Here is a 25891-nt window from a genome sequence, read left to right on the forward strand (position 1 = left end):
TAAAAAAACAACGTATAAAATTAGAGTAGACTAACTGATCAAAGTGCTTATATATGGAAAAAAACTGATTTTGTATGAAAATGTCCTCTCAGAATCATGAGCAGAAACTACCTGTCCAAAAATGAAGAGTTCCGGAAGGGAGACTACCTGATGTCCAACAACAGGGAGTGGAAAGCTGTTTTCCAGGTGAGTAACCAGACGTTTGTCAGTCCAGACGCTCACCTTCCTTAAAGAGGAATCATGAGCTGCAGCTTCTTACCTGATGGGGGGTGAAACCATGTTTGAGTCTCATCTGCTGCATAGAGAGCTGTTTGCATGTTGATTCAAGAATTATTCACCTTGGGTCATCAGCAACATTTATAATAATAATAATAATAATAATAATAATAATAATTCAAAATTGCATTTTAGTGCTGTAGATGTTTATGGTTGCACTCATTTTAAAGTTGAACAGTTTATGTTATTCATCATATGTCTGTGGTGTCAGTGTCCTGTAAGAAACACACATCTCTAAAAAGTAGATGAGCTCAGAAAAACAGCTTTGTCACCATAAGTCATTTAAGGAGTAGGAGAATTTCATCAATGCTTAAAGGAAGAGATTTCATGTTTTCATTGGTCAGGGAGGGTGTGATAAATGTCATCACACACACACACACACACACACACACACACACACACACACACACACACACACACACAGAGAGAGACGTCCATTTGTTGTGATATTGTTTGGTTAAAAGTCAGATGTCTCTGTCTCTGCCCTGCAGGATGACAGTAACTTTGTCATCTATGGCTGGAAGCCTGTGTGGTCTTCAGACACTTGGGATGCAGACGCTGTCCGCCTGTGCATGCAAGCTGACAGCAACCTGGTCATATACAATTGCAGTGACACCGCCAAGTGGACCACGGACACACACATCAGCGGTGAATGCAAGTCGTGTCATCTTCACCTGACTGACGACGGCAACCTGGTGCTGCACAGGGGGTCGAAAGAAGTTTGGTCCTCTGCCAACTCCACAGGCAGGAAATTATGAAAGCATGTCATGACGTGACATCAGCCTCTTGAAATTGAACGCTCTGCAAGTTAAAGTCATCTTTGGATGTCAGTAACAATTACAGTTAATCTGTCTGCCTGCTGTGTAATCTGGAATCAAATAAAAGCTCATTCTCATTCAGTATTTTTCATCTCTTTGTTCTGAGTTAGAATTGGTTTACTTGTTCTCCCTTTAGTGGTATTAGAACCACTAGAACTAGAACTATACAGTTAATTATAAAGTTAAAGATAACTTTAAATCTAAAAAATATAGTTGTTCTAACTTTAGAGGATGGTGATGTGTGACTCGACCTCCTACTTGAGTTAGAACCATTTTACAGCTCTAGTTTTTATAGTTGTTGATAAAGAACGTTGGTATATCAGGATTCAGCTGGTCTGACAGCTGAACTACAACATTTGCCAGCAAAGCTGCTTTGCACAGTTTTATAAGATCTATTTCGAATGTTATATTTAAATATATTTAATTTTTAATTTATTAGGCTATTCTAATTATAATTTAAAGCTCATTTTCTATCAACTTTGCTTCAGAAATGAAAGATTTACTGTCCTGAAAACAGCAAAATTCAATATCCAGACACTTGAATCTTGTTTTTTTAAAGCTCCTTCCAACAGCAGACAGAGCTGTGCTGGGAGACAGAAATGAGAGAACTGGAGATCTGAAACAGAGAAATAAGAAACTCAGAATGATTCATATAAATTATTACAGCTCCTAATATCAAACACTACCTTAATTATGACTTATTCAAACAACAATAACAGAGTAAATTCCAATAATCTACTGTTTAATACAAGTTTAGGTAAAGAAAACTCATTTCTGCTGTCATTGTGTGGTGTTTGCTGCCCCCTGCTGGGTTCTTGTATGTGACAACTACACACCTCAAACGCATCACGAGCTGCCTGATGTTTATTCCTGATAAATCTTTTTCCTTAGTGCTGCATTTTTGGTGTTTCTGGCTGAACTGAAGTCTCAGCTCTAACAGTCACGGTTCTCCACTGACTGTAGGCTGAAAAAAACATCTGGAGTCTAAACTATTGATTTTTATTATCCTTTCTTTTATTTTTACTATTTGCCTAAAGTCAACAAAGTCTCTTGATTCTCAGCTGCTCGTCTTTGTAAACCTGAGGGTGGCGCTAAAAGACTTGAGGTGAATAAAATCATGAAAAAACAACAGTTTGTGTATAAAAAAACACTTTGACTTAATTCAAACATATTTTTATTATTAATAATTTTACATAAACTTCATTCATTAAACTATGAAACATTCTTCATTTTCCTCTCAGAGAATATTCAGACAGTCATGTGACCACATCTGTCTCCAGCTGTGACTGTAAGGCCACTGTGAAGATGAAGCTACGTGACATCACATCCTGCTCCTCCTCTGGTCACATGACGTAGTCTCAGTCCATCAGATGTGATCTGATCAGGAGGTGTGTTCGTTTTCCTCAGCAGCGCGTCCGTCTCCATCAGAAGGTGCTCTGCAGCAGACAGTGGCAGCCGCAGCCGGCCGGACACTCGTCCTGCTGTCTGAACCAGTCCATCATGTGACTGGTGTGTCCTCCGTGACCGCAGCTCAGGCAGAAGTTGGAGGAGCCGCGGACGGCCACGTGACAGATGGCGCACTGAAAGGTGAGACGCTTACAGACGGCGCACTGAGTCCCACGAGCCTGACTGCGACAGTGACAGCAGTACACGCCGAACTCTGCAGGAGACGAGACACAGAGGACAGAGACGCTGTCAGAAACAACCCACACTGTCTTCATGTCCATCAGGAACTGGACAGCTGATCGTCCACTTAAAGGTTTTTTCAGATTTTCATTTGGCCGTGGTGCATAAAAATAACTCGGAGTATTTCATGTTTTTTTGTTTTGTTTGTTTTTTTCATAAATTTACGACTTTGGTCTCGGAGAGTATTTGATTTTTTTTTTCATAGAAAATTCAGATTTTTTTTCTTGTAGAATTTAGAACATCTGTTTCCGTCTGCTCTTGTCGAAAAGGGGTTTCATCATGTAATCATGCAGGAAGCAGAAATGAAGTATTAGAGCATCCTGGTGTTGCCTCGCCCTCAGAGGTGTGTGTGCAGTGCATGCTGGGAGAGAAACGTACCGATGCCTTTGTGAGGTTCAGGAGGACAGGAGGCGAACTTGAGCACGTCGGCTCGTTTCTCCCTCAGGCCCCAGCGGTACAGGATCTCACCGTAACACTTCTTAAAGTCGTCAAACTGCAGCATGTTGGCGGGATCCAGCAGTCTGTAGGACAACAGGAAGTGACATCAGAGTGACATCAGAGCTCTGGTCCTGAAAACACAAACCACTTTCTTTAACTACGTCACCTCTTGTTCATGTCGTGCTGCTCGCGCTCTCGCTCCCGTGGATCGGTGTAACCCTGGTTGCCATAGCGATAGTCGTCAGGGGAGGACTCGCCCCAGGGGTTGGCATGCTCAGAGTCTCGACCTGCAAACAAAAACAAAGCGCCTGATTGGTTGGAGAGAAATCTGAAAAACATCCTGATGTAGTGCAGCAGCCGGCCTGCGGGTGGCGCTGTGGAGTCTCACCTGTGTTCCAGGTCGTCGTAGTGATGGAGTCGGAGGTGCTGGAGCACGAGCCCGACGTGACGGAGCTCGACGTGTAGCTGGGCTGAGGTGAAAACGACAGACACGTTATGACATCACTTCCTGTCAAACCATCTGTGAACACACTGAGTTTTTATTTATTATTTAAGGACCAAACTTTATTTATACGTGCAGCAGAAACAAGCTGAGAAATCCAGTTCAAAGTGCTGATGTGGGACTTTTTTATTAACAAACTATTTGTTAGTACTAATAAATTAATTATTATTATGTTGTTATTTATATTTTCAGTAAAAAAAAAAAAGAGATGGAATAAAATCACTACTTAGTCATAAATTAATAAAAAGAAAACTGATATTCTAATTCAAGAAACCACATAACTGAGCTGTGCTGCTAGAATTATTCAAATACAACTGAGAAACAGAAAGACAGAAGTTTTCTCTCATATTAAGTTTTAATTATTAACTGATTGTTAACATGTCCAACTATCGATTAAGGAAAATGCATTTTAAACGCTAGACTGAACTGTTCACTCTGTAGATTCAGTTTGGCTCATTTTGTCTTTTATTCTGCGAAATAATTTTAGTTTTTTGTTTCGTGCCTTTTAAACTGTCCTCAGTGAACAGGTCTGGTGTCAGTTTAAGTACCAAAGTGAAAAAATGACTCTCTGCTGAAGGATCAGACCAAACTGACAGAAAACCTGTGAACTACAGACCAGAAATTCTTAATGGAAATGAATAATTAATAATGAACATCCCCAGTTCAGTCAGAGCAGGAAGTCACTTCTCAGAGTCTCAGTTACCAAGGAAACAAGTTCATCAGAGCAACTGAGGAAATACAAAATATCACAAATAAAATCTAAATCTAAATAAATAAATAAATGAGATCCGCTGAGGACTTACATATCTGGAGTGGTGAGGGGGGAACATGGAGGAACGTGACTGGTGATGTCCGTACAGAGAGTAGCAGTCGTGGGGCGGAGCCTGAGCTCTGAACACGCTGCACAGCATCGCCAGAGTCTGAACGTCGCTCATGTGACTGTAGTGATCCAAACTGAAAAACAGAGGGTCACTTTGTTCACTTTGTTCCTCTCTGTGCAGCACTTTGACTTTTATCTTCTTAATTCAAAGATTTTTCTCTTTTCTGCAGCTGAAACTTCTCTGCTCTGATTCACAGACGTCGTTTTTCCAAGACAGCGTCCTGTAAGTACGTGTCATATTTTGTTTTACAGAAAGAAAACTCACAATACGAGCAGGGATGTGGTCTGAAAGGGTTAAAAATGATTTTTTTCATCTCAACTTTAAAACATGTGATTGGAGGAAACAGATAAAACTCACAGAGTCTCCAGCAGGCGGCGTCCAAACGGGTGTCTGGCCCAGGGCGTCTCTGTGTCCGGGTCTGAGTCTGGACTCAGGTCCTGATTGGTCGCTGCAGACGCCAGAGCCCACACCTACACACACACACACACACACACACACACACACACACACACACACACACACAGCAGAAATGTTCAGTTCAGGACGATACAGATGTTTCATTTTAAAGGTTTATCAGCTGATGAGTGCAGATTTTATCCTGCATCATGAAAAACAACAGAACTGGAGGTTCATGTCTAAAGGCTGATCAGACTGAAGGAGTTTTACAGTTTTTGATTAAAAAAAGAGAAGAGAAAAGGAAGTAATATAAAAATATAAAAATATAAAACCTTCGCCACGTCTCTGCGTCCGACTGCGAGCGCCGCTGTCGCGTTCTTCTGACATGTTTCCTGGATGTCGTTCATGTTCAGACTGAGCGAGACAGAAAAATATTAACAGAACATTTCATGAAGATCAATACATGTAATCACTGTAGAAGTATTACTGAGTGTAGTACAGGGATCTAACAATAGAGTGAATATTTTAATATCACAATAAAATGTCTTGATATCAAACTGGACTGTGACGATATCACAGAAATATTGTATTTTGAAATTCTACACATATTTTTAAGCATTCATTGCAAAATACAATTCATGCCAGAGTTTTGCACATACGTAGGTCCGGGCTGCTACTTTTATTTTATTTTATTATAGAAGGAAAAACTCATTTTAAACAAACAAAAAACGTCATAAACATCAGATTTATTATTTCATAAAGGACATTTTTTCATGCAGTCATTTTTCTTTGATGTTTAATATCGTGATAAATATCGTATTGTGGACTTTTTATTGTGGGATTGTTGCCACTTGAGTTCTTGGTACAGTTTAAATCCCTCCTGTAGTATCAAACTCAACTTAAAGACAAAACATGCTCAGCTGTTTCTCCTTCAACAGACTCTAAACTGTCTCAGTGAGCTTCGTTGTGGAGAAACGTTCTGCAAAACTTTGTTTTATTTTGGAGGGTTTGGGGTGTTTCCTGTAATAATCTTTGGACATCAGCTAGACGTCAGCAGCACAGACAGCTGAAGGTGGATAAAAACCCTGAATTCAGGCTGCAGGCGCGTGTCTCTGAGTGTTTGCGTCTCTCACATGTAGCTCTCTCCCAGGCTCTTGTGGACGGGCAGCAGACAGGAAATCTCCTGGATGATCACTTTCCCCGCCAGTTTGATGGGACGATTTCCATAGTCTGTCCCCTCTCGCTTGGTCTTAAACCGGCGCGATTTCTGAGAGACATACAGACAGAGACACAGAGAGACAGACGGGAGGAGGGAGACAGACAGACAGACAGACAGACAGACAGACAGACAGACAGACAGCAGGCCCAGAGGAGACAAAGCACCACCTGATTAAAAGTGGTTTGGTGACAAATTACTTCAAGAGACTGTTCACACTGTGAGACATGAGGACAAAGATTCAGACTGTAAACAAACAGAAAATGTCCTTTAATGAGGAACTTTAATATAATATTCTCTGTATTTATACATTTAACACCGTCGTTTCCATTAATCTTTTATCTGTGGTTCAGAGTTTGGAGTTTATCATCTAATATAATGAATTAAATTGAATCAAGATGTGTTGAATTTCAGTAACTGAAGTTTCCTGTTGGTCTCTGAGGACAGAGCTGAAAGGTCAAACTGTCCTCTGTAGAAAGACACCAAAACTATTGGCCTGTTCAAGGGACAAAAAGAGTTCCATCAGGAGGATGAGCACTTCCTGTTCGTGTTGGTTTACTCTGACGTTTTAATGAGCTTTGAGAAGACGAGGGGATCCGTGTGATCTGATTGGTTGTTGAGGTGTAAATCATCCGTTTGTCTCACAGTGTGAACTCATGGTTAGTTTTCAGTTTATTAACAAACTCATCTGCAGCTTCAATTAACAAAATTACCTCAAAAATGGTTTAAAATTAAGTTTAAAAACATCAAATGTGGCCGTGATCACAGAAACTCACCTGTTGGTGTTAAAAATGTTAGTGAACATTCAAAGCTTCAGACAGGAAGTCAGACAGCAGAGTTACTGGATGTGTTCTGAATTTAGACCACGAGCTACAGCTGGAGTCAGGATGCGGTTAGCCTAGCTTAGCATAAAGACTGGAAGCAGGGGGAAACAGCTAGCCTGGCTCTGTCTAATGTAAAAGAAAAAAAACACCTGACGTCAAGAGAAAAATGTCAGAAACGCAGTTCGTAGTTTTGTGATGGAACGATGTTCTGACCAGGGTGCAGCGACTCGCTCACTGTCACCATGGCGTTGCCAGGCAACCAGCAGAGATTCAAGTATATATTCTAATTTTCTGACTATTTCCTTTAAACCTTTAGACCTTTGGTCGGTGGCACCCACGTGGCTCGTTTGAGGAAGAAAATGTTGTTGTTGTTTTGTTTTTTTTTTCAGAACACATGATGTTTGTTCAGTTTGTTAGTCTGTTAGTCGAGGGGACGTCAGCCAATCACAGACATGCAGAGAAAAAAACTCCTGAATCTGGAGGAGAGGAGGAGGAGGAGCGACGGAGGGACAGATGAGAGAAAAAGAGGGAGGGACGGACAGAGCTCAGTACCGGCCAATCATGGAGGGTTTGGACAGACCAGCGGCGGGAGGCAGAGATTGGGAGCTTCTGATTGGAGGAGAATAGGAAGGAGGAGTGACCCACAGCAGCATGGGGGCAGGCGATTGGCCGGAGGAAAAAAGAACAAGATAAAATAAAAATAAAAAAAACAAAAAAACAAAAACAAATAGAAGCCCATCAGCCAATGAGAGACAGACCAAATCAGTAGAAGACATCAGCGAGGTGGTCGGGTGGGTCAGCGCTCTACATTCCCAGTGCCCCTGAACTACCCGTGCGTTCAGTCTGTTTGCTGGGAAAGTGGACGAGAAGGAGGCGGAGCTTCACACAGGACACAATGAGCGTGTCGAGATAATGAGGCGTTTGTTTTTGTACCCTCATTATTCTTTTTGTATGGAAGTTAATGACAACAGTGTCAACAAGCAACGAGACGAAATCAACCTGTAAACTGTTTCAAATCCTCCAGCGACACCAGAGTCCGGACTGATCTGATCCAGGATCAGAAAATACCGTCTAGGGCTGCATGATTTGGTAAAAAATAAAAAGGTCATATTGTGATGATTCTGACTGAAATTATGATTCGATTAGTATAAACGATCAGTTTTACATCACAATTTTCTCATTTTCACTGAAAAAAAAAAGAAAATCCTGATGATGTGATATTTATTGAGGTTTGAACCGAACAAACGTTTTTTCATGTAGAGAAGAAGATTTTCAGGTCAGGTCGTCTGCAGCTCTACTGAACCTCGGATATTACACTTGGCCATATTTTGTTGTGATTAATTGTCTAATACTGATGTGATTCACTCATCAGATATCAGACTGACGTCACCGATCGATGTACCAAACTAGATCCAGTTTTTATGAATTATATTTTTATTAAATAATAATTTAATCGTTCTACAAAGATTCTGAGAGTAACATGAGACGGTCCTGATATCGTAACCCGTCTGAGTTTGGAGATATTTCAGTCTTGAAACTGTCTGATTTACGTCACGCAGACCCTTGTGTACTCGCAGATACACAAAGTATTATGATGATCAGAGATCAGATTTGTTCTGTTGCTCACTCAGTAGTTTTAGCATCAGTGAACTTCCATACAGGAGTGACGGGGTTAATGAGACAAACGCTCAGCGTGTGAAGACTGACACAAACAGGTTGTGTGCCTGTTAATGTGGTCAGACATCAACAGAGTCAGCTGGACATCGTGAGAGTGTGTGTGTGTGTGTGTGTGTGTGTGTGTGTGTGTCTCACCCGTTCTTTATAGTAGAAGGACGAGATGGACACGGTGTCTTTGTCGGAGCGAGTCGGGCTGCCGCTGTACAGACGCAGAGTGCTCTGAGACTCTGAACGCATCTTCATGGGAGTCAACACTCCGCTGTGATAGGCTGACAGAGCTGACAGGGACCTGAACACACACACACACACACACACACACACACACACACACACACACACACACACACACACACACACACACACACAGATCCAGTATTAAGATGTTTTTTTGGTCTCATTCAGCAGCATTCAGCACTCATGCAGCTGCAGTTGATTTTAGAAAATCAGATTCTGCAGCTCTGTTAAAAACCACCTGAGTGTGTTTGTACCTGGGAGTGGGCTCAGTGGGCGGGACAGAGCGGTGCATGGTGATTGGTCGCGTGAAGTAAACCAGACAGCCGGTGCCACAGAAACGAGCGCCGGAGGTCCGAGGGAACGGGATGTTGGCGTCCTGGAAGAAACGATGATGCATTAATGTCCTCGTCTCGTGTTCATGTGATCAGTCTGCAGATATTCTGTGATTTTCATCCTGCTGCTGCTGTGTGTGTGTGTGTGTGTGTGTGTGTGTGTGTGTGTGTGTGTGTGTGTGTGACTGAATGTTTGTTACCTGATAGGATCCATACGTGTTGGTGACTCGAGGAAACGCCTGCAGGGCTGGAGTGACGGGGTTGGACAGGATGAAGGGACCGGAGGCCGGACCGTCCTCCTGCGTCTGACAGAGGAGACACACGATGAAGAGAGAGTGGTGAGATTAAACCTGCGCTGAGCCAAGTTTAAAAAGAAAAGTTTACGTCTGAAAAAAGGCAGAGGCTGAGTTTGTCCAGAGGCGGCGAGTTCCACAGTTTAGAGACATAAAAACAGAAACTCTCACCGGTGTATTTATGAAACACATGAGGAACATTTAAAAGAAAAAAGGAGGAGAACCTCGGTGATCTGACTGGAACATAAAGTGAAAGAAAATATCTGATGTAGGGAGAAGAGAGTTCACTCAGAGCTTTATTAACAAGAAAAAGAACTTTAAAAAAATCTGTTTTTTTTATTTCTGCATCTTTCTGACTGTGACGATATCCCTAAAATGAAAAAGGGATGTTTTAATAACTTTGTCAAAATGATGATTAAAATGTTAAATTAGAGACTAAAATCATTTGATGCTGTTTTAATCTGACCGCTGAGGCCAAACTTTAAGTGCATTTTGTCTTTTGCTGCTCAGTTTTTTGTCTCTTCTTGCTCATTTATTGTCGTCTGCAGTCTGAGGACGAGTCTGCAGCTGGAAACGTCTCACTGATAAATGTTTTGAACAGGAGCTTCTTCGGTGTGCAGACTTTTTCCTTTGTAAGAGTATTTTTGTGATCCAGCACCTGAACCATTAGGCTCAGGGGTGTGTGTGTCTTTTTTCACACACTTTTTTTTTTAAAGAGTTTTACACATCTGAAGACGACTGTCAGTGAAACAGGCGGTAAGAGTCTGCAGTGCATCGGGGTCATCAGGCGACACACAAATGTACAGTTGTGTGTCGTCAGCAAAACATGAGCACCAACCGTCGACCAGTTAAATACGACCGAAACCAGGTGAGATCAGAGAGACCCGCCCATGTCTGAAAAATATGGTGGTTGATTATTTTGAATGCTGTACTGAGGCCTTTTCAACTGATGTTTAGGTGTCAATCATTGTTTTTTAAATTAATTTTCATCTCTGATGTTTATTTTATTTGTTTGACTTGCATTTATTATTTTTAAAAACATGTTTCTGTTTCTGTTGTGTTTGAAAGGTGCTGACTAAATAAAGCTGAGCCGAGTGTCCTCACCATGTCCGACTCCAGACAGGACACCAGCTGTCGGACACACGGTTCCAGACAGTTCTGGTTCCTCTTCACCTTCTGCAGAGACGTGTCGGTCAGAATCTGAGGAGAAAAACACACAGAGTCACAGCTCGACTCGCCAGACACATTATCGTCTTTTTATCTTTACAAATAAAACAGTTTTAATGTTTCAGGTAGAAACGAGATCAATGAAACTGAGCTGTGATGCGTTTGGGAATGTTGGTACTTTCTGTTTTTTAGCATTTATTTTTACAGCAGATTTTTTAAATCTTGGACTTAATCTTTTTATTCTGAATATCTAAAAAAGTTATAAAAAGTAAATAAATCTGATTATTTCCTCACAGTAATAAGCTGATCACAGTCAGCCAATCACAGTGCAAGCTAAGAACTAAATTAACATGTTGTGGTGCATTCAGGAGCGTCGGTACCTTCTGGATCTTGGTCTTCATGGCGGAGGGGATGGTTGTCGGGGTGACGAACTGGAAGGTGGGTGCGGCGTTGTTGGGATACTGAGCAGGAAATTTGACCACCAGGTGAACCTGATGGCTGCCGAAGTGAGCCGACACCACACAGCTGCGGTTCACCGCGTCCATCTGAAAGCACCACACCAATCACCGTCAGTGTGAGGTCACTTCCTGGTCAACTGATGCCTCCTATCTCATCACCCCTGTTATATATCAGACTCTATTTCCTGGAGGTATTTTCTGTTTTTGTTACAGTTCATGGACGTGAGATCAAAAAAGGGCTGCTTTTATTTTGAAAAGGCAGCTGTGAGATGTGAAGAATCAACAGACACAAAAATCCAGACAAATAACGACACTGTCAACCACATCATTACACTAAAACACTTCAATAATTAATGGTTCCTGACAAAGTCATTTATAGTCAATTATAAAACCACAATCAGCCATAAGAACAGTTTAAGGAAACAGGAAGTTGCTGCACTCAAAGTGACAGAAGAAGAAGAAGAAGAAGAAGAAGAAGAAGAAGAAGAAGAAGAAGAAGAAGAAGTTGTCCTGAGTATAATCATTTATTACTCTCTTTTCTAAATTAAATGTTGTGTCCCAGGGTTCCTGTAAATGTTCCTGTCTCACCTCCACGTTGACGTTCCTGATCTGCAGGTTGACCAGAGAGAACTCCTGCTGCAGAGTCTGAGGGAGACCTGAACCCGCCGCCGAGTCCTGACGACCTCCAGAGTCCTGATCTGAGACGACGACAGAGAGACAAGGACATTACAGAGTCCGTCCTTCACATTCCACTCAGGATGAATTATGAGAACTTTATTGATCCTCTGACTTACATCTGGTGCCACCATCAGGTCAACATGTCACTGTGTCCAGTACTTAGAATTCAGCTAATTAGCAACATGCTAAACTAAGATGGTGGTGCAGATTATACCTGCTGACTCTCCGCTTTGAGGTAAATGCAGACATCAGCATGCTAACATGTCCACAACGACCATGCTGTCTGCAGGATGTGACATCATCAGATCGATCTGTGACCGAATCGTTTCTCACCCTGCAGGTTTTCAGCTGCAGGACCCACGCTGTGCTGACTGTCCTGCTCCTGAGACGACAGAGACTTCTCCGACTCCACGGTGAGAGACATCCCCTCCATCAGGTCCTCCACGTCACTGACGCACAGCTGCTCCACAACAACAACACAGAGGCATCAGGCTGAAGCAGAGACAACAAGAGTGAACTGTCTCGTCTCTCTGAGGACAAACACACCGACCTTCTGCAGCTGAGGATCCACCCGCCAGATCCTCAGAGTCTGATCTCTGGACCATGTGACCAGCTGGTAGTCCTTCGAGCCTGAAGAGTCCACAAACAACAAGAAAACAACATAAACAACAACAAAACAATGTAAACAAAAACAAGTAAACAACATAAACAACAGGAAACAAACAAGCAACAAATAACAGGAGAAGAATGTAAACAACAACACAGTATTATAATATTCTAAATAAGACATTAAAGCCACTTTATGTAGAACTGGAGGAGTTCTGATGTTGGTGCCCCCCAGTGGTTGTATCAGAAAAGACATGTTAGCGTAGCTTAGCACAAAGAAACTGTTAGCCTAGAACAACTCTAGTCTGTCTGATGTCTTTCTTTTTCTATATATTCACACCAAAGAACTGGAAGTGATGCAGAATGTGTGTCAGTGAACCTCTCCTGAATCTCAGTACGTGATTGGTCGGTCACCTTCTTTCTGCGGCCTCCACTGGAACTCGAGCACGACGTCATCGTGTCCGACGAAAGCGTGGACGGGGTTGTTGAGGTCCAGCGTGCTCCACAGTAACAGACTGTTCTCTCTCCTCAGCTGTGGAACCATCACTGTGACCAGACCGTTAGAGAACGGCTACACACACACACACACACACACACACACACACACGAGCCATGATATACCTGCAGGGCTGATATTATTGGCAGATTTATTATTTAATCACAGACACGTCAGGATCTTAGTCAGTAAATGTTCTGTTGGTTTTCTATCTGTACAAATACACCAGATTAATTCAAATAAAAGCCTCGTCTCAAATACAGGCCTGGATAAAAACAAGGATGGATAAACTCCCAGACTGTCTTGTTATGTCCATGCTAACTAAAGTTAATGATTGTGTTTTATTTTTCACTTTTTGGTATTCATATTGTTTCATATTGTACTGAAGAGGAAAACAATGGTCATCACTGCTATTAGCATTTATCAGTGCCCCGAGGATTTTTTAAAATTATTTTGTGCTTTTTTGATTGAGTCTAAACTCCAAAAAGATTTAGCTTCTTTGTGGAAAATCTCTCAGGTGACCTTTTTCATTTACAAATAAAGCAGATTTTTTGTAATCCTGAGTCTTTCCTGGTAAGTTTACTGAGAACACTCGGAACAAATTGCATGTTTATTATCACTGCAACAAACTGCCTTTGATTTTACATTTTTAAATTTTTAATTTAAAAAAATTGCAATTTCCTCCTGGTCCTGCAACTTCATTGCAAAAAATGCCTAAATATGTTGCAACATGCATTGCAATCACAGGCTGACACCTACTCCTAAACAGCCTAGTTCCTGTTAGTCAGACTAGTCTCAGCCAAACTAAATTTTGTAATTCTGTACAAGTTCAACAAGATGGCAGCAGCTATATTTAAAATACTGTAATGGAACCATGCAACTAAAGAGTTTTACACAACACGATCATGCAAATATTTCAGAATAAAAGACTTCTTTGGAAATAAAGGGCCACTGAAATGCTAGAGGGCTTTTAATTTGGCACACATACAGGAAGTGTTGAGTTTATGTTAACAGCCCAATGCAATAAAAAAGAAGAAAGCTTCATACTAAATCACGGCCAAATATACTTAACAAACAGAGAGAAATAAAGGCCTGGTGTCCTCTGCAGCTGATATAAATAAAGTCTCCGGCCATGATTTGAGGAGATACAGTCTAATATTCTTGCTTTAATGCTAAATTTGCCGTCTGTGATCAATATATTTTGATGTGATCTTCCTCCATGGAGCGTTCAGGTGTTGATACTCACCGTGTACCTGGCCTTCCACACTGGGACCTGACAGGACAGGATGTTCAGGTACTTCCTGGGCTGTCGGTAATCCCAAAACTAAACACGAGGGAGAAAACACACAAAAGAAAAACAGTTTAATCTCAAGCCATGTCCACAAAAAGTATTTTTGTGCTGTGATGTGAACATGTCTTTTCTTTCTGCAGAGTTTCTGCTCTTCATTCCAGTTTGGATCTTTGACTGTTCGACTGTTGGGGTTTGTTTGTTTCTCTCACCCTGACTGAGTTGTCCTGGCTCGACGTGGCAAGGATGAACTCGTTGTCTGGATGCCAGTCGAGGCCGTGGATCTTCGACAGGTGAGCCGCCACGTACTCCGCCGCCGTGTTCGGCTTCTGTTCAGGGAAAAATCACAAACGTTTACAACACTGATACACACACACAGAGCTCACCAGTTAAACGTGTGTTTTCTGCTCACTCTTTTGTCCCAGATCCGGACGTCTCCATCATGACTGGACGCCAGCAGGTACTGGTTCTTCCTGTTCCACTTCACCTGAGACGCCCCGGCTGGAGACGGACAAAGAGACAGGATGAAGAGATGAAAGAGGTGTGAAAACGCTGCTGAGTTTACATGTTTTAGTTCTTTAAGAATTAACGTTTACTTTATATTCCTGACCGGTCAGTTTGTAGATTAATAAAAAACAGGAGCGCTTCATTACATCCAGTGATGATGTCAGAAGAAAAGAGAAAAACACCAGCCATTGACTTCAGTTCAGTTCTAGAACAACTGGTCAGAAACCTGCACAACAGGTAATCCATCACTACTGTACTTTTTGTCAAAGTTGTATTATTTTCAGGTGGTAACAAATATGTGTGCAGAAAACACTTAAATATTGGTGGTGTGTTCAAGGACACATGATCAGAACATCCACAGGCAGCTGCTGAAAAACATCAAACTAGTAAACAAGCTGTCGTCAGAAATCCAGAAGATGAACTAAAAGAAACATATACGCTGCACAACGTCATGATGCATTTAAAGACAATCAGAAGTATGAGTTTTAAAGCTCATCTGCTAAAAATTCTGATCTTTTTATTTAAACACTGAACAACATACAACAACAACGCACAACATCTATGTTCTGTCACCAGGGGTCTCTCACCATAAAATAATAAAAGATGTAATCTGATGACAACGTGAAGTAGTGTGGGATCATGGAAGGTGTTGTCTTCACTGACCACAGCTAATGAAAATCTATCTGACGTGACTGAGCAGAAATCATATTGACAGACGAGGTAATTTATCAAAGTTAGGTTTAGTCGTGTTTACTGAGGTTGTTTTTCATAGAACTGAACTGAAAGCAGGAGATCAATCTACAAACGATAATCAGGAGTAAAAGTAAACACGGTCTGGTCCTTTAAATGCTCACCGACAGCAGACAGTGCCACCGTGGGTTTCCTGGTGTCTCTGTGGAGTCAAACAGAGAAAATATGTCGAGTGTTTAGACGGAAACCGACAAATCAAACAACCTTAAAGTGACAAATTATTACAGTTTTTCATTCGTAGAGTAAATACTTGACTTGAGCAGCTGAACAAAATGGATGGAGGAAAAAATAAATGAAGTTTAGTCAACCTCTGTTTCTAAAGTCAACTTGTCAACGTTCAGGGCAACATGGACCAGGTGTCCTTCAAATGCTCTGAAAAAAGGGTCATGTGATGTGACGGACAAAATGGACGCTGTGGTGACATTTTTTTCTCGGCTACATGTTTCATGATTCAGATGACAGGATGTTCAAACCACCTGAAGGATCATTATAATTAATAATTAATAATTAATAATTAATAATGACGACGCCCTCTGACCTGGTGTCCCAGATGTAGATGTAGGTGTCCACTGAGCTGGTAACCAGAAACTCTGGTTCAAACCAGGACCAGTCCAGATCACTGAGGACACAAACACATCACAGTCAGTCCCTGAACACATCACAGCGTTGACCTTTGTTAAAGGTGCGTTTGATTTGTTACCTGATGACTCGGGTGTGTCCCTGCAGGGAGGTGTGAACTTCTCCACAGCCGTCTCTCCACGAGTACAGATCCACGCGCTGGTTACTCTGCACACACACACACGCACACACACACACACACTTGTTGTTTTTTGTTTATTATTCTGTGCATTATTTTTGTCTTCATCATCATCATCATCATCATCATCATCAGAACTCACTGAGGCGGCGAAGACGTGGGACTCTGCTCTGTGAGGATTCCACTGGACCGTCCCCACGTCCCACTTACTCTGTCGGCCGATCTTCCTCGGAGGTTCAGACGGAGCCTCCAGGTTCACCATGTAGAGGAAACGCCGCCTGAGACGCGTTCAAAGCACCAGAGAGGTTTCAGTCATTTTCAGCGTCTCGCCTAATTTCATGATGTCAACATTATAATTCTTCTCCTCAGAGGCGAGACAGAAGTCAGAATGAGACATGGTTTTATTTAAAGGTAGAAAGAATTTGCTTGTTGGTGCAAAACAACAAATAGAGAACTAAAAGAAGAACTGAAGAACTGTGGTGCGTTCAAGTGAACTGAACTTACCCGGACAGCACGGCGTGTGAACCCAGGCAGTCCACTGACATGGCGGTGGCCTGAAAACACAGAAGAAGAAGAGATGGTGACAAATCTGAAGCTTATAAATTAAGTTATTACATTATAACATAAAACATTTGACATTATATCAAGATAAATACTATATTGTGACAAACATGAAAAGTTGTCTGTTGTAATGAGATAAAAATATTTTGTTATAACAAGCTTTTCACATTATAACATGATACTGATCTGTTTGTCAGTCAGTCAACAGAAAATTAATTTAGAACAACTTTGAGAATCAATCAGTTTTATTTCATCCTTCAGCTTTCTACAATGTACATAAATAAATAAAGTTATTATTACAATGTGGATTTTCTGTTTTATATTATTAAAAAATTAAATATCTTTCTGAATGTCCTGTATTATCTGACAAACAATCCAAAAACAAAGATGTTCAGTTTGTTGCGAAATGAAACAGAATTTAAATGTGAGACTTAAACTGCAACAAGAGGATGATTAATTTTTTAAATTAAAAATGACTTAAAAATATGAATTCAACAAGTTTTTTGTGGGGTTGCAGCAGCATGTCAGTATTAGAATAATATGTTGTGAAACCTGACTGTTAACAGGTCATGTAGGCTACGTTTGCTTCTCTGTGATATTAAATTCTACTGTTTTCGTCTTATTAAACAATAAATAAATAAGAAAATCAGAAAACATCCTGAACTGAACAGTGTGATTCATGTATTTTTTGAAAAGATCAATTAATTTAAAAGTCCTGCTGTTTTTTTCCTCCTGATTCTTTTGTTTAATGTACAACTTCTTCTTCTTCTTCTTCTTCTTCTTGTTTTATGTGTTTTACACAAACTTCAATTAAAATAAGTGGTGTCAAGATCCACATTTGTCAGGACAAAACATTTTGTAAATCTATAATAAAGTGTTTGTTCAACTAAAAAAAATCCCTTCTGTTTTTTCATTATTTTAAGAGATATAAGAACTTATAATCATCATAATAATAAAATAATTATGAAATATTTTATACCGTGATATTTTGACTTGTTATAACCTACAGTATATCATACAATAATATGCTGTTAGCGGATTTCATCAATTAACGAAGTCTAAATTCAACATTAACAAAAGTCTTTAGATTTAATATTCTGCTCTCACAGAATCTTAAAGGCTGCAACTAAGAACTATTTTCACTATGAACTGTCACTAATAAATTGATTATTTGTCCAGAAATCAATCACTCTGTAATCATTAACTGTCTTCTCTTGTCCTGCGGTTTAATTTTAAGACAATGCTGTGAACAGAACATCTTTAGTTCTTTATTAATAACTTTAACGGTTATTAGAATATGAACATTAAACTCAGCTGATCGCTGCAAAACTAAAATCTGAGTGTCGGTGTGAACTTGAACTGTGTGTTAGTTTTCCAGACTCTGTTTCAGTCTGTGAACGTCTCCTCCACCTGTCCTCCACCTGAGCTCTCGGTCTCTGTATTCACACCTGAGCTTTCTGACAGAGGTACCTGTGCATCCCGAAACTCCACCACCACATTCTCGCTGCTCCAGCGGGCCGCCATCTTTCCTTCTTCTTCTACCGTCAACAAAACGTCACGTGATCGTAACGAGGCCTGACGCTGCGTTCATGGTCTCTGGGGAAAACTAACGATAAGCGAGGAAACGACAAATAAGAGATTTGGCATGTTACCATGGTTTCCGTAAAACACCAAAACTGCCGATAATCATTTTTATTAATATATTAATAATCATATATAGATATTTATCATGATGACACTGATATTTTGGTCCTAATTGTCACATTTCTTTGGATTTGACTTTCGGAAGACCTTAAAACGAATTTAACCCTCAAGAAATATGTTGGTGTAACAAAGTCAATAGTCACAACTCATATTTTCAATATTTTAGCAACGAAATGCACCATTAACGTCAATAAATCACCTAAAAGTACGTAAGACTCATATTTCTGACAGGTACAAGGCGCCGCTGTGCGCTCTCTGTCACGTGACTGTTTGATCTCCCCTGATTGGTCGGTGCAGTCTCGGTCACAGATCCAACATGGCGCCTACCCTGGTGGAGCATGTTGTCGCAGACGCAGGAGCTTTTTTAAAGAAAGCTCCTCTGCAGGTGAGATTATTTTCATATTTGAACCGTTAATATTATTTTAATAGATTTATGTGTACATGAGTCAGTCTGTAGCTGTCAGTGGAGTCAGTTAATCCGACTGTTAACAGACGAACTGAGGAGAAGTGATGGAGGCCGTGAACTCAGCACACACACACACAGCTGGACCTGCTGATGAACACCAGTAAAATCAAATACTGGTTTTATTATAGATCATTATTTTATAACCAGATCAGAGTTTACATTTATGTCCGTAATTAATGTGTTTCCATCAAAACCTCATCAGAAATTTGAGGATCTTCAGGCTCTGAACCATTATTATAATATTAAGGGGTTTAAACTGTGATTGTGTTTTGTTAACACTGGTTTCATTCCACTTCGTTTTGGGGTCCTACTGACAAAACTCCTGTGTGTGCAGAAATTATTAAAATTTTTAAAATATTTTTTCAAACAAACAATTAATCAATTAATTGAAAAAAATAATCAACAGATTGATCAACAATGAGTACAGTCGCTAGTGACAGCCCTGGTGTTGTGTCTTCACTTTACACACAAACTGATCTTTAATATTTGATGAAAGTTACTAAATACAGAGGTTTCATACAGTGATGTTATCGTGTTAAAATGCCAAATTAGCCACCTGGAAGAAGTCTGACAAACACTGTGTTATGTTTTTTAGGACATCGGCAGAAACATCTACACACTGAAAGATGTGGTGGACGAGATCAGAGACAAACCAACCAGGAGGAGTCTGGCCTTCCTGCCGTACCAGCTGAAATTTAAAGAACCACACCCTGAACACATCAGACTGGGTAAACTGACCCTGAACACATCAGACTGGTTAAACTGACCCTGAACAGATCAGACTGAGTTAACTACACTGACCCTGAACACATCAGACTGGTTAAACTGACCCTGAACACATCAGACTGGTTAAATTGGCCCTGAACACATCAGACTGAGTTAACTACACTGACCCTGAACACATCAGACTGACCCTGAACACATCAGACTGACCCTGAACACATCAGACTGGTTAAACTGACCCTGAACTCATCACTCTGACCTGTTTCTCATCTTTCTCGTTTCAGTGACAGAGTTCTCTAAGAAGACCGGAGACTACCCGAGTCTGTCTGCCACAGACATCAAAGTCCTCGCTCTGACCTATCAGCTGGAGCTCGAACACGTCGGCTCATCACACCTGAAGAAGGAGCCGGAGGTGAAGGTACCTGAGAGGAGACACTGGCTGAAAACAGAAAGAGACTGAGTGAATGTTGACTGTAGTTAAAACAGAGGAACCTCTGGATGTTTTTGTGTTTCAGATTAATATTCAGAGCACACAGAGACACCCAGAGACTCCAGTTAATGTTGCAGGATTTCACTTCCCCTCTAAGGTAACACACACCTGATAAATATTCTGATTATTAAACAATGAAGCCTGGAGGACGTTTCTCGTTGTAATTTCTCTTCCTCGTTGATCCTTCAGAAGCTTGCCGACAGTTCAAACGTCCGACAGACTGCAGCACAGACGGAGACGACGGACTCCGCTGACAGTGACCAGTTTAACAGCTTCAACTTCTGGAGGCAGCCGCTGCCGTCCATCGACAGCGAGCTGCTGGAGTTACTGGTGAGTCCAGCTGACAGGAAACTGAGCGTCTTCACACAGACAGAACAACAAGTTAACGAGGAGTGTGAATCTCTTATGAAACGATTATTGATACATGGAAATATTTGATTTCTGTGCATGTTATATTTTCTCTCACAGTGTGACATCATCCATATTTAGTTCAGACAGTTTACAGACGGTGTGGTTCAGGAAAAACTCTAACAAGATCAAAACAAACTAACAAAATAAAAGTGCACAGAGCGTTGATAAATGTCAGTAGCAATGACAAATCTTGTGTTGTTGATAAAAACCAAACATTGAGTTGTTCATTGAAACGTACATGCCTGATGTTTGCGTGAAAAACTCGCGGGAATCAATGATGATTGGTTAAATTTGCATAAAAGTTGTATTGGAGTTTGGACACAATTGCAACGTTTTAGACACTTGAGATCAGCAGCGGGCGCCGAGTCCAAGTCACTGAAAACCAGCAGAGCTCCGCTATGTCAATGTTTACGTCTGTCTCCCTCACCTCACACTGCCGCCAGGATGAAAGTCTTCAAAGGTACAGACAGTTGTAAGTATTTTAGACCTGGACGAGTCAAAAATGTTCCTCTTTGGGAGGCGAAGGACAAGAAATTCTTCACTGTCAAAGCAAAGTAGTGTTAACTGTGTGACATTAATCCATGGTCATTCAGTTTCAGGGTCGTTGAGGTCGGTGTTGTAGGTCAGTAAGAACAAGGCAGGATCATTCTGTGAGGTGAACATAGTATGTTAAACATTTAATGGCACTGTTCTAAATGGCAGAAGACGCACTGAAAGCATCTTGACGTGCGTCAAACTGCCTTGACGCTCGCGCTCTCAACTTGTTTTGATTTTAGAGCATCAGACGAGGACTAAAGCTTTTTGTTCTGCAGAACATGTTTGATGAGAGTTAAATGACATAAAATGACACGGATGTCAGTGTATGTCAGTGTTCAGTTTGCTAAAATTAAGTCTAGCTAAAGATGTGTAATTTCCATTTTTTTTTCTATGGATGTAAACGCACCGTCTGTCTCGTCTCGTCCTTCAGGATCCGGTGGAAGATTTGAATTCAAAGAACGAACAGAAACAGACGACATCAGCTGACAGTGACGAGTTCAGCAGCTTCAACTTCTGGAGAGAACCGCCGCCACCCATCGACGACAGCCTGCTGGAGCTACTGGTGAGTCCTGCTGGGTTTACTGGTGAGTCCTGCTGGAGCTACTGGTGAGTCCTGCTGGAGCTACTGGTGAGTCCTGCTGGGTTTACTGGTGAGTCCCTCTGGGTTTTACTGGTGAGTCCCTCTGGGTTTTACTGGTGAGTCCCTCTGGGTTTTACTGGTGAGTCCTGCTGGGTTTACACTTAACATTTTAAACTTTAAATAGTTTTCTCTTGTTTGTTTGTTTTTTTATTGTATTATTTTTAACTGTTTTTTTATTCTATTCTGGATCCTGATTGGCCGACAGCAGAAGTATGTGATTGTGTTCCTGCTGTTGATTGGTTGTTGTGATGATGATGATGTTTGTTTGTTTGCAGAATGGTGTCTCCCTATCAGAGAGCAAGTTGGACACGTCACTGCAGACAGAAGAGCCAGAGGACCAATCACATGACGAGGACAAAGAGAACAAGCCTGAAGACGAAGAGGAGGAGGAGGAAGAGGAAGATGAAGATGAAGATGGTAATGATGATGATGATGATGATGGAGGTGGATGGATTACTCCCAGTAACATCAAACAGGTGAAGATGGACTCAGCTGATTGGACGTCTCCTGCTGACATCAGAGTCGGATGTCTGACCACCGACTTCGCCATGCAGGTACCAGACGCCGTGTAGCTGTGATGTCATTCTCTGTCTGAATGTTAATTAATGTTGTTTAAGATGGAATATTGACAGTTATTCTCTCAATTAATCATTTAGTCTGTAAAATATCAGCAGATAATTAAATGTTTCTCAAAGTTCAACATGATGTCTGCAGATGTTTGACCAATGATGAGATTCAGTTTTTGAGACAAAGAAAAAAAAGTGACACATTTTTGGTATCAAAACAGCTGCAGAATATTTTTTTGTCAATTTAATTGATTGATTTTTTCAGCTGTGATCTGTTGTCTCTGCAGAACGTTCTCATTCAGATCGGACTTCACGTTCTGTCAGTGAACGGGATGGTGATCAGACAAGCGAGGAACTACATCCTGAGATGTCACGCCTGCTTCAAGTGAGTTCACTCACAAACATCAAACAGACTGAAGTTAACGTAGTGACTGATGGACCCGATCAGGAAGTGAACGTCTGCGCCATGTTTTCCAAGTCTGTTTCTGCCTGAACAGACGGAAACAAAACCCCCGGAGGGCTAACAGCGTTTCTAAATGTGTCTGTTTCAGAAGCTCAAAAACGCTTGAGTGGTGTGGATGCAAGACGCAAACATGGCAAAAATTGTGTTTTTTTAAAATCTAAATGTAGTCAGCTGTAAATCTGTTGCTAGGAAACATCTGTCACTCTGTCCAATCAAGTGCAATCAGTGATGTAAACAGGAAGTCACTGGAAGCTAGCATAACTCACAGAAATTAAATTTTTACAGGCTTAAAGAAAGATCTGTGTAAATGTATTTACACAGTTTGTAATGAGAGGGAAATATGTGATGCTAACTTATTAGCATAACGATTTAAAATCTTCAGATTTGATTGAATTATCAACGGCATTAACAGGATTTATCAAGCTTCAGCTCAGATATGTTGACTGTACTCTATATTACCTCTTCACAGGTCAGATATTAGCATGCTAGCATTAGCTTTGTCAGTTGTTTCAGTTAGCTGCAGGTTAACTCTGACATGTTGAACGTCAGTAATTAATCTGAGTGTGTTTTTACTCTCAGGACGACGAGCAACATGAACAAAGTTTTCTGTCCTCACTGTGGAAACAAAACTCTGAAGAAACTGGCGGTGACGGTCAGCGAGGACGGCAACATGCAGATGCATTTCTCCAGAAACCCCAAAGTGCTGAACCCCAGAGGGCTGCGGGTGAGACTCAGTCTTCTGAACTCAAGGCCTCACAGTATCGTTACACTCAGGCCTACTTGATGGATGTAAAATCTGATGGGTGTAAATTCATTTCTAAAAAAGTTTTAAAGGGTTCGTTCAGATTCACTAAAGTCTCACAACAACACAAACACAGTAACAGATGGAGGCAGCAGACCAACAACTCCTGTGTTCAATGAGATAAAATTATTGATTTTGTCAAGTTTGGTTGTTTGGTTTATTTGTAGAGAGTGATATTTGTCTTATATAACAGTGGCTTCCTGTCAGAAGACCGTCTGACAGAAAGGTAAAAACTTAGGGGGGAAAAAAACTGAACTACCCCTTTAACCCTGTGTGTGTGTGTGTGTGTGTGTGTGTGTGTGTGTGTGTGTGTGTGTGTGTGTGTGTTTCAGTACTCTCTGCCGCTGCCTCAGGGAGGGAAACATGGGAACAACCCTTATCTGGTGGAGGACCAGCGTTTCCCCCAGCAGAGACTCTCCCGTAAAGCTCGTCAGAAGACAGATGTCTTCAACCCGGACTACGTGGCCGGAGGGTCGCCGTTCTGCGAGAACGACATCTACAGCCGAGCTGCCAACCTTCAAATCAGAGACGGCCAGTGTGGAGGAGGGCGGAGACGAGCCAACCCCAACGCCACCCGCAAGAAGTTTGTCCAAAAGAAATGAACAGCAGAAGAGACGTTTGGACAAACTCGACATCATAAGACTGACTTCAAATCAAATTTAAGGACCGTACAGACAGAAACAGCAGAATGGTCCTTTAAACATAAAACCAGCATTTTGAGTAAACACACAAAGTTAAACCTCCTCTGATGTTTGATTTATTAATATAATGTATCTTTATTCTACCCAAATAAATTGTACGACTGAATCTCTCACACCGACAGAATGAATCTTTAATTATTGAATATTTTTTCTTAAATTTCTGATTTTCCTAAAGGAACAGTCCAACATTAAATCAAACACTCTTGGAGGTGCTGAAAGGTGGATTTTTTTTCTTTTAATGGAGCCAGGCTAACAGTTTCCCCCTGCTTCCAGTCTTTATGCTAAGCTAAGCTAAACACACACAGATGAAACCCACCTCTGTCTTCTCACCAGGACACATCAGACTGTTCCTTAAGTCGTGTGTCTCTGGGTGCTTTTCATTCGCTACCGTCGCTCGCATCGAGAACGTGAGAGAAATACGAGGAGGAAGATGTGAGGACGGAGGAGCTGAAGCTGCCAAATGCAGCATTTATGTCTTCCCCATTGACAAAAGACGAGCTCCTCCAGAAGCCTCCTTGTCTCCTCGTGGTGCATTTAAGGGCAGGAGTCTGCAAACTTTATGATCCAAAGAGCCATTTTTGGTCACAAAAAAATCTGCCTCTTAATTTGGCGTCCACTGCTGAGACTCGTCTTTTAGAGACTCAAGAAGACGAGACACGGTCAAACTTTAGAGGAAAAGGCTCGTTTTAATTGAGGAAATATATATATTTTTTTACAGTTGGTGTATAAGCTACATATACATGTACAGTTGGCGGATATAAGAATCACTTTACACTGAAAAAATAAAACGATTTTTGAGTTTTGAGCCCAACTCAAAACTTTGACTTCCAAAAATAAACTGAAAAGTTTTGCTGACCTGTAATCTTTAGTTGAGAAGATTTATTTTTCTTCTTTAGATAAACTTAAATCTTTGAGTTTTAGAAAATAAAAAAATCATTTACTTCAATGCATTTACTCTTTTTTTAATACAATTTTGTAGGGTTTCTAAAACTCAAATATTTCAGTTTAAAGGAGAAAAGTAAATTATACAAAAATATATAACAAAATATAAGTAAGTTGGTAAAACTTTTCCAAAATTTAGGAATTTGAGTTGCCTTGAAATTCAGATTTGTTTCAACTTTTTTGTTTTTACAGTGTAGACTTGCAGCAATGAGGCTCTGGAGCTGCAGGTTGCAGAACCCAGCAGAACCCAGCAGAACCCTGCAGATTCCCTGCAGGAAGAGTTAAGGGATCTGTAGATCTGTCATGATGGTGAGCAGAAGTTGGCAAAAGCACCGTCTGACTGTAAGTGTTGGGACTACAACTCCCATCTGTATCCATGTAATGAGCCGTTAGAGTCCCACAGGATGCGTTCAGGTGCAGTATTAAGTGTTGGTCACTGTAATTACAAACCGAAGTAAAGATGTCTGAAGTGATGCAGCTCGATCTGCAGCCTGTATGGACAAACGTGTTGATGTAAAATCAATATATTTCTATTTTTTAAGTCTAATTTTAGCAGAACTGTCATAGTTTAAAGAACACAACACTGTAACATTAAATCGGAGTTA

At 41.0% G+C, this 25891-nt stretch overlaps 3 protein-coding genes across 5 annotated transcripts; 2 read left to right on the top strand and 1 right to left on the bottom strand.

Annotated features, from left to right (window-relative positions):
• Positions 1-47: 47 nt before the first annotated feature.
• Positions 48-1178, top strand: LOC146332420 (B-type lectin plumieribetin-like). Its single transcript, XM_084723090.1, has 2 exons — positions 48-186; positions 768-1178. The coding sequence occupies exons 1-2, from the start codon at positions 97-99 to the stop codon at positions 1032-1034; spliced, it is 357 nt and encodes a 118-aa protein (XP_084579216.1). The 5' UTR covers positions 48-96; the 3' UTR covers positions 1035-1178.
• A 1064-nt stretch (positions 1179-2242) lies between these two features.
• Positions 2243-18419, bottom strand: wdr59 (WD repeat domain 59). Of its 3 annotated transcripts, XM_084734594.1 has the most exons (27): positions 18312-18419; positions 16785-16834; positions 16423-16558; positions 16224-16309; positions 16062-16142; positions 15628-15665; positions 14679-14767; positions 14479-14595; positions 14225-14302; positions 12897-13053; positions 12427-12506; positions 12210-12336; positions 11787-11896; positions 11121-11285; positions 10678-10773; positions 9481-9585; positions 9203-9324; positions 8850-9003; positions 7590-7646; positions 6131-6264; positions 5330-5411; positions 4959-5071; positions 4524-4674; positions 3607-3688; positions 3385-3505; positions 3159-3301; positions 2243-2754 (listed from the first exon to the last, which is right to left on the bottom strand). In XM_084734594.1, exons 1-27 carry the CDS (start codon positions 18363-18365, stop codon positions 2519-2521), a joined length of 2964 nt encoding a protein of 987 aa, XP_084590720.1. In that variant the 5' UTR covers positions 18366-18419; the 3' UTR covers positions 2243-2518. The 3 variants fall into 3 exon arrangements, with proteins under 3 accessions (XP_084590720.1, XP_084591495.1, XP_084592313.1); XM_084735369.1 differs by lacking the exon at positions 7590-7646; XM_084736187.1 differs by lacking the exons at positions 2243-2754; positions 3159-3301; positions 3385-3505 and having other exon boundaries at positions 3611-3749.
• A 372-nt stretch (positions 18420-18791) lies between these two features.
• On the top strand, positions 18792-24317 carry nob1 (NIN1 (RPN12) binding protein 1 homolog). Its single transcript, XM_084737296.1, has 10 exons — positions 18792-18930; positions 19607-19739; positions 20019-20152; positions 20250-20321; positions 20414-20554; positions 21603-21743; positions 22088-22366; positions 22666-22763; positions 23421-23565; positions 23976-24317. The coding sequence occupies exons 1-10, from the start codon at positions 18862-18864 to the stop codon at positions 24243-24245; spliced, it is 1482 nt and encodes a 493-aa protein (XP_084593422.1). The 5' UTR covers positions 18792-18861; the 3' UTR covers positions 24246-24317.
• Positions 24318-25891: the final 1574 nt, after the last annotated feature.

Source organism: Lutjanus erythropterus, chromosome 1 (assembly GCF_056507025.1).
Source record: "Lutjanus erythropterus isolate fLutEry1 chromosome 1, fLutEry1.hap2, whole genome shotgun sequence".
Classification (NCBI taxonomy): domain Eukaryota; kingdom Metazoa; phylum Chordata; class Actinopteri; order Lutjaniformes; family Lutjanidae; genus Lutjanus; species Lutjanus erythropterus.